This window comes from Gymnoscopelus braueri (genome assembly GCF_963280865.1).
Source record: "Gymnoscopelus braueri genome assembly, chromosome: 13".
NCBI classification, from domain to species: domain Eukaryota; kingdom Metazoa; phylum Chordata; class Actinopteri; order Myctophiformes; family Myctophidae; genus Gymnoscopelus; species Gymnoscopelus braueri.
The window spans coordinates 22,485,861-22,494,834 of record NC_137615.1 but is presented as its reverse complement, the minus strand read 5'-3'; the positions used below and the strand labels follow the sequence as shown (position 1 = coordinate 22,494,834).

The 8,974-nt window shown below is 42.2% G+C and overlaps 1 protein-coding gene across 4 annotated transcripts; it reads right to left on the bottom strand.

Annotated features, from left to right (window-relative positions):
• Positions 1 to 536: 536 nt before the first annotated feature.
• phospho1 (phosphoethanolamine/phosphocholine phosphatase 1) lies at positions 537 to 4,222 on the bottom strand. Of its 4 annotated transcripts, none has more exons than XM_080446420.1 (3): positions 4,021 to 4,222; positions 3,544 to 3,628; positions 537 to 2,422 (listed from the first exon to the last, which is right to left on the bottom strand). In XM_080446420.1, exon 3 carries the CDS (start codon positions 2,303 to 2,305, stop codon positions 1,457 to 1,459), a length of 849 nt encoding a protein of 282 aa, XP_080302546.1. In that variant the 5' UTR covers positions 2,306 to 2,422; positions 3,544 to 3,628; positions 4,021 to 4,222; the 3' UTR covers positions 537 to 1,456. The 4 variants fall into 4 exon arrangements, with proteins under 4 accessions (XP_080302546.1, XP_080302547.1, XP_080302548.1 ...); XM_080446421.1 differs by having other exon boundaries at positions 4,029 to 4,222; XM_080446422.1 differs by having other exon boundaries at positions 537 to 2,265; positions 4,021 to 4,221.
• Between the last annotated feature and the right edge of the window lie 4,752 nt (positions 4,223 to 8,974).

Genomic DNA, 8,974 nt, shown 5'->3' with positions numbered 1-8,974 from the left:
GGTTAAATGTCTGAAAATACACATGAACATGAATCCAACACAACGCTACACAACACAACACAACAGTGATGATAGTGCTGTCAAACAAGTCTATGAAGCTATCTATGAAATCTATGAAAAAGTTTAATCTGCAACATAATTTTATACAATATGTAGTGGGGGCCCCTGCTTCATCTCTTTCTCAGCTAAGGGGTCCTTGGTCTGAAAAACGTTGAAGACCCTTGGTATAGGCTACTACTCTAACTCTATGCTACTACTCCATCGCACGACAGTGTCACTCAGTGAAAATCTTTTCGACCAGCCACACCAGTCAATCAAGCTTTTTTCCTGTGGTAATGTGAGCCCTCATGTAGCCTACTTTTGTTTGTCAGTAGGGAAACTGTGAATTTGATGGTTCAGGGAATGTGGACTGCATTGATTGGCAGGTTAACATACAGTAAGGGCAGTATATTATTATCTATATTATACATGTTTTATTATTATTAGTATTAGCAATAATGATAACGTTTGATAATGAATTCACACAGACATTGTTTCAGTTGATGGCTTTATTCCTGCTGGTGATAGTTCATTTATTAGTAGGACGCACCTACAAGTAAATACATAACTGAGACTGATAAACAATTAACAGACAAACATACATAATTAAAACATATTAATATGCTTTCAAAATAAAGTTATATCACATTAACCTCTCTGATAAAATGTATCAGACATATTCTGATAAACATGATAGACATTTAATGTCTATATAAACCTGTTACGTCATTTGGCCACCAGATGGCAGTGTTACCCTAATTTCACTGCCAATTTTTCATTTGAATAATAAGTGCAATTTAAATGAAATCACACTGAAATGTATTTCTTATTCAATCCGTAGTGTTCATATTTCATTGTCATTATCCATCAGAATAAGAAAGATGCCGTTTGTTAACATATGAAAGCATTACTAACAAGGGTTGCTGCCCTACTGACCTCATTAAGACCTTGATAAACAACAGTAAAACAATGAGGGTAGGGTAATAAAGACTACATGTTAACCCTGAAATATAGTCATGTAAAATCACTATAATTAATTGTGCTATTGAGTTAATAATTTAATCAACTTGTTCTCTTCCACATAATTTAATACAATAGGCTGCCCATTGTGAATTACATGGTTCCATGTATTCCATTAACAGCAATGGATATTTGTAATAATTAACTGAGGTCATGTTTTTATCGCGCTCTGGAGCGAACTCTGGACCAAAACGTGAGATGCTGGCCTGAGGCACATGCAGACGCTGGCAGGAGGTCAGGGACGACGAGGAGAAAACACACTGTTATTTGCTCACAGAGCTGACATCCTGAGATTATATCTGGGAATGTGTGTGTGTGTGTGTGTGTGTGTGTGTGTGTGTGTGTGTGTGTGTGTGTGTGTGTGTGTGTGTGTGTGTGTGTGTGTTTGTGTTTATTTCTACTCTGCCACCAGTTTCCTAAGCCGATGCACCACCTCCTCGGCACTGGCCCACGGCACAGTGATGGCTTTGAACTCCCCAGGCGTGGCCTCATGGATCTCGGTGATGTGGCGGTGCATGGGGAAGTCTCGCCGTGGGAACGCCACATCCTTTGGCCCCAAGATGAGGGCGGGGCAGAAGTCGTTGGCGCCGTCACCCATATAGAACACCCTCTGGTACGGGCGGCCACGCTCCTGCGCCCTGCGGGTCACGTAGTCCCTGACGATCACCTGCTTGCACATGTTCTCCGGGCACCGCTGGCAGCCGTGGGAGTGGAAGGGCCGGAGGACCAGGCGTCCGTCCTTGTTGAACGTGGACGGGTTGGCGAAGATCCTGTGGAAGAGCTGGCGGGCGCCCACGCGGCGGAGCCACGACTCGATGAAGAAGGTGTTGGCGTCCGACACCAGCACGATCTCGAAGTCGTGCGGGGGGCGCGTGCGGAGGAACTGGAAGAGGGTCAACATGCCAGGGGTCGCGGGGATCTTCTCCATGACGTTGCGGATGTCGCTCTCGGTCACGCCCTGCTCCGCCAGGTAGGCGAGCACACGCTGCATGTACTCGTTGTAGCGGCCCGGCTGATAGGTGTCCTTCAGCCAGGCGGGGAGGTGCCCCCCCGGGGCGGCTTGCACCACCACGTCATCGCTGGTCTCGTCCACTATGGTCTCGTCAAAGTCAAAGAAGATGAGGAAGCGCTTGTCGTTGGGGATCTGTGATGAATGGGAGGCCATGATGTTTGCGGTGCGTCTGGATCGCAGTGGCTCCTCCTCGCCTGGTGGAACAGAACAGCAGTTGAAGAAAGACTCCCCCATGATTGACTATGTCACACCTCTTACTGGTGCCAAGTGGCATCAAAACACTTGACAACTGTCCAGCATCCCACACAAGGCAGGGCTCATAACGTGGAGACTACCAAGCAAGGTGGCTCTCTGGGAAGTATTAAGTGTACAAATAGATAGAAAGGGGGAAAAGAAACAGAATATAGGAAAAGATTGGACAAAATTACTGTTACAAGATATAGGTTGTTATTTGAACAAAACAAAACAAAACAAAATCTAAGACAGTTCTAGACAGACAAAGAGACAAACAGACAACAGCCACCACTGGTGAAAAGTAAGAACATTTACACAAGTATACAGGCCTACTATATTTAAGAACATTTTTGAGGCACTTTTACTGAATATTTCTATTTTTAAAATACTTTCTACTTATACTACACTACACCTCACAGGTCAAACATTATACTTACTCCACTACAATTATTTGACATCTTTAGTTAATAGTTACTTTGTGGATTAACATGAATTTGCTTGATTAACATGATTGCTACTTTTACTTAAGTAGCAATCTGAGAAGTACTTCCACAACTGCCAGCCACCAGCAGTCATTTTAGAGAGAAGGAAATGGAATCAATAGAAAATCCACCAATCTCCTTAAATACACCCATGAGAATTGTGAGCAGTGTGGTGATTGGTGGGAGGTTTAATTGTGCTAATGGACAAGCAAACTTCATTCCATTAAAATCAATGAGGGCAGGGGTGGAAAAAAAGGCAGACTTTAAAGCTTAATTTATGATAGGCTTACTTATCACAAGATGGTGCCGCTTGCCGAAAATAACTAATCTTCACACCAGCAACGCGTTGCATCTTTTAGACAAGCAACACCATTTGGAGGCATAATAATTTCAGTTAGGCCTACTAGTTACTTTGTAGATTTTGATTATTATTAGCCTACATAAATAGCCGCTCTACAAGCTCACAATGCCTCAAAATGCATTGTGAGCTTGTAGATCTGCGATTTTCATTTTTTTTTTTTTTTACATTTGAACATTTTAAATGGGACATTCTGCATAATGATTACTTTCTACTTTTGGTACTTTAAGTACATTTTGATACCAATACTTTTGTACTTTTTACTCAAGTACACTTTTAATACTGGACTTTTACTTGTAACAGCGTATTTCTACATTACAGGATACTCTTACTTAAGTAAAACATTTGAGTACTTTTTCCTCCACTGATTATAACCATATTATAACTATGATTATTACCTCAAATGTCTCGTAGTGTCAACAGATGATGTCTGCTATGATGAGGAACCACATTACCCTGGAGCCACTCCTAAACACACTGGAGCTGCACAGTGCAAACGTACAAAAACAGAAATACATATAGGTCTACTTTAAAAAAATTCAACTGCTGCATCAGGATAGGTGGGCACTAGGGTCATCTGGGCACCTCGATGTAAAATTGGCTATTTTGTCCAAAATGTTTTAAAAATATTTCTAGCAATTTTAGAAATATTAATTAGACCTTAATTGTCAAATGTTTAAGCATGTTCCAATCATGTATACTTTCCATTTTTCAACTATTTTTTTTCTTTTTACATTTTGGACAAAATAGCTAATTTTACATTGAGGTGCCCAGATGTCCCTCAAAAATCTTCCCAGCCCAGCCTGTTATTGGTAATGCATTGGTAATTAATAATAATAATACTGTAGTCTATAAGCCTAAGGAAAGAGAAAAACAACTTCACCAGTGCTGTAATGATGTCCCACGGGGTTTGTCACTCCAGTTGTTGCCTGAATAGCTATGATCCTTTACTTGGTCTCAGTCATTCTCCGGAGAAGCAGCGTTTTCTGCGCACTTTATGGCCCGTCAAAACACCGGGAGCTTCTGACGTATACATGTGTCACGAATCCGCCCATGAGATCTCTGGGGGTCCGGTGTGTGCGCTGTCCCTTCAACTAGAAGCGCTGTCACTTAAAGCGCTGTACCCTCAGGACAAGGCGACAGGAGGAGGAGACTGTATGATGGAGAGATCTGAGCAGTCTCTAGGCTTCAGCTCCAGCGTTGCCATGTCGGCTTATTATAAGCAACTTCTTGTTAAAAAATATTAAAAACGTTTCACCTTTTCTCCAAGAGTTTAAAAAAAAATAGCCGATGAATATATAGATTTAAATTGCTTATGTCACATATTTTGGGCTTGTTTTCATAGACCTGGTGGTTGCCTATTTCTCTCGCAAAATCTGGCAACTCTGTTCAGCTGGTTTCAGCTGGAGTGGAGCTATGCTGCCTACAGCGAAACAGACGCTTGTACATTCTAGCAGACATGACAGGTTGGTAGGTAGACTAGACTAGCCTATAAGTTATATAGTCTACCTGTCATGTAGTGAAATTCACTATAAGATTAATTTCTCTATAACTTATAGCAGCTACTATCATGCATTGCAATCAGTTCAAGATAACAGAAGCCCTCCCAATGTTTAATTCATGTCATTCTGCCTGTTGTATACAACTCTACCCAGTGGCGGTGCACATGGTTTAAACACTGTATGGAAGGCTAGTTACACTATGGTAAATAATCGCCTTTTTGTGGGACAAGGTTTGAATATGCAGTTTTTGATCTCCTCCAGGCTGGACCAGCCATTCCAACTGCTCGGTAAATGCAGATTTACCTAGAAAAGTGTGTTCCTCGGAGCACAGGTCTCCGCCAGGCCAGGTTGCCTATAGGCAGAGCCCTAGCACTTGGAATGAGATCTGTAAAATCTATCTTATACATCTTGATCACATGACCTCAGAAAGAATGTGTAACGATTTGTGTGAGGTTTGGACGAGATCTGTTTTGCAAAAATCTGTGTCGGCATGGCAGATTTGAAAAATAATTGAGTGGAGATTATTCCTTGTTCTCCTGGGACTGGGAGTGTGCATGCAAAGTTTCCCGCCGATCGGTCCAGCAGTGCAAAAACGGGCCCCCTCCAGCAAACTTTGAAAGCCAGTCGTAATCAATCGGAATAGAATCCAAATTGGTACACATAATGTGTACCAATTTGAGTGAGGTTTGGCCAAAATCGGTAGGAGTAGTATCAAAAACTGTGTTTTGCAAAGAAAATGCAATATGGCGGAAAACTTGCCAGGTGGAAATGGGCGTGGCTTATTTGTGGCGTTGCATAATGATTCAAGGAATCCAAAGGGAAAATAATTTTGATTGTATGGTCTATGGTTCAAGAGTTATTGGCGAAAACGTGAATCAATCTGTTATAGCGCCACTATGAGGCCGATTTGAAAAATGTAGGGTGGCATTTCTTCCTCGGTCGGCCTAGTGGGAAATGGTGGGAATGTGCAAGCAAAGTTTCACAGCAATAAGAAGCTCAAAACGGGCCACTCCTACAAACATTGGAAGGCAATCTTATCCAATCAGCATGGAATATGAAAAATCAGACGGATCCTTCTTGATCACATGACTATATTTGATCACCCCTGGACAAATCAATTGAGATCTTTATTTAAATTTTTTCTAATGATTATTTTTTTTTATTTTCCAAAATAAGTTACTATGTGATATTCATGAAATTAGAAGTACAATGTTTTCTATTTATGAAGAAAAATGGTCGTGCTTAGTATCCTGTAAACTTATTGTCTCGGACAGGTACAGGGTAGAACCTTACGTGTATAAGTATAATTTAAGCAAAAGCAAACAATCTCTCACACCAAACGAACAAATACGGTCAGGAACATTACCATTAGCTCTGGAGACTGGCAGGGTTAATGCTACTCCAGAGGAAGAGAGATACTGTTTGTTTTGTGCTTGGTGAAATAGAAAATTTGTTTTTTTATTACCGTAAATATGATGATATAAGAGAGGAATTTGTTAGTAAAACATCTTGAGATAACTTGAGGTATGTTTCGGGAAAGGAGCTTTTGTTGTAGCACATTTTATTTGTCAAGCTTTGGAGAGAAGACAGAACACTCTGTATAATTCTGAGCTGTAATGGAATGTATTATGTGAATATAAACATGTTGTAAGCGTAAAATGGTCTTATAAACCCATGAGGGTTGGGCACTTTGTGTGCAGGACACGAAAATAAAAGAATAAATCAATATCACCATAGGGACAATGTGTGTTTGGACAAAATCTGTAGGAGTAATATAAAAAAATATTTTGAAAAAATCGGCCTCCTGGTGGCATAAAATATGCGATGTGAAGAATTTGGGGCAGAGGTTTTTCCTTGGCCCCTAGGGAGTGTGCGTGCAAAGTTTCACATCAATCAGTCCAGTTATAGGTAAAAACATGAATTGGCCTGTTATAGTGCCACCATGAAACCGATTTGAAAAATGTAGGATGGCATTTCTTCCTTGGCCTAGTGGGAATGTGCGTGCGAAGTTTCACGGCAATTGGCTGCTGCCTTCATGATTTGAGGCATTTTGGACCACCCCTGCAAACTTTGGAAGCCAATCAGGAAAAATCTGACAGATCACATGACTAGAGATAGTGTACTGATTAGCGTGATGTAATATAAAAATAAGGTGTATTGCAAAAATCTGCCTCCTGGTGGCGCTGTATGTAACAGGCCAATGTGAAACATTTGGGGCAGAGGTTCTGCTCTGGCCTCCAGTGAGTGTGTGTACACAGTTTGACATCAATCACTAACAATGCCGGGGATTAGCTGCACACAGATGGACGGACGGAGGCGAAAACATTGTCTCTGCCACACCTTTGGCCTGGAGACAATCAGCCAATCGCATGGCAGCAATGCAATGCATTTGGGCGTGGTCAAGCTGATCTGAGGAGCCCTCACCGGTAGGATGTAGAGCCTATGTCCTACTCCTCCCGCCCAACACTCCCTGCAGACAGGTGATGCCAAATATTATATCACCCTTCCTGCCCGGCTTCCCTCGCCCGAACACAGGGCAAATGTGTTCGTATAGACGCTCGACAAAGCCGACTGACACAGCCCTGGGTAGGCAACCTGGCCTGGCAGGAACACACTTTTCTAGTTAACATTTGCTGCCTGCAAATCCAAACAAACACACACACACACACACACACACGTTTGGTTCCTACAGACCACTGATTGAACACAAGACCCTTCATGACATGTACATTGCTCCCAATGACGTGCTCAGCAACGTGCAGTTAAAAGCATGCATGCTACATGTATCTTCTTATCTGCCTGCTCGCAGACACGACCTCCTCCCTCCTCACCGCAGGGCTTAATGACTAACAGCTGGGGGGTGGCGGACTATTTTCGAAATCCAAATGGGACTGTATATGTACAGACTCTGCGTTATTATCTCCTCCACGCGTGAAGAGAGCCTGCCTGAGTACCTGACCACCCACTCACCAGTGGTGACTCACTCAACACTTTCTATCCCAATCAGTGTTCTCTGCCCCCATCTCAGCATCAGCGAATTAAGCCTGCTTCATGCTCTGTCATGTGACTTGACGGAGCATAAATTACGGCAGGCATTATAATGTCATGTCAAAGACTGAGCATTATACTAGGTGTTGAACATTAGTTATTTCCTTGTAGGCTATGCTTATAGAAGATATACGCAAATGTGCTGAATTGGAAGGTTTCGCCACTTTCAGAGTTAAAGTTAAAAGTGAATGAGTGAAATGAATCATACATCGTTGTGCAAAGATTTGATAGTATAAAGCGACTACAAGCAGTGGTGGCTTATCCAACGGGTTTGAGGTGCTGAAGCACAGGGCACCAAACGGCGTAAAAAAGCAGCGGCTGCTAAAGGAGCGCTAAAACATTGAAACGCGCCGGTGAAGCGTAATTTGTTTTCGCGCTGCAACCCCCCCCTCGCTGACAAAACGGTCCCGGGGGGCACGAAACCGGGTCCAAGCACCGGGCACCACGAAGGGTTAATCCGCCCCTGACTACAAGTGTGAGGTCAGCTCCGGCTTGTGATATATTTTACATCCTGTTTCAACAGTGGCAAAACGCTATCACAAGCGCAACATTATATCATCTTACAAATCTCCAGAGAAATCTGGAGGCAACAGAAACTAGAAAACTTAGGTCAATTATTATGACAGTTTATGGCTATATAAGTTTATCTAACCTAATTGATGAGTCTTTGCACTTGACCAAACTGCCAGTTTACAGGATTGTTTGGAAGGGCGGACTTAGGAAAAAGGAACCCCATTCCCTGTTTGGCAATACAATACTGTTAATGTTACCATTTGTTGTTGCCAAAATTAGATATGGCAAGGGCTATGAGAGTTCAATTGATGAAATAACCCCAGCAGCTTTGAAGGGAAATATGGCATGAAAATATTAAGTTCCATCCTCTGGGACTCTGGGGTGGTTTAGTAAAAGGATGACAACCCTGGGCAAACACTTGTTTAACTTCTGGGAAATGTTTCCAGAAGAAAAGAAATTAAGCAAGAAAAATAGGTCAGAGCAGCTGTACACGGAGGCAGCAACAAGTTCAAATTTACACAAAAGTCAACTGAATGGCTCGAGGAAATATCACAGAAACACAACCCCAGTGAATCCAAGTGATCAGCAAGGCCCAAAACCAAATGAAACACGAAGTGAATTAAATCTATAAACAGCCAGCTAGGATTAGTTGGAAATGGCCTTTGGGAGAACTTGTTGTTGAAGGTAGAGAAATAACACATTCTGTCAGAACACACAATGTGCACAATATCGTATTCTCCCTCTTTCAACACAGTATAATACAGTG

Bases quoted from the DNA above. Each gene is read 5' to 3' on its own strand.
- phospho1 (XM_080446420.1), bottom strand. From the start codon at position 2,305: ATGGGGGAGTCTTTCTTCAACTGCTGTTCTGTTCCACCAGGCGAGGAG.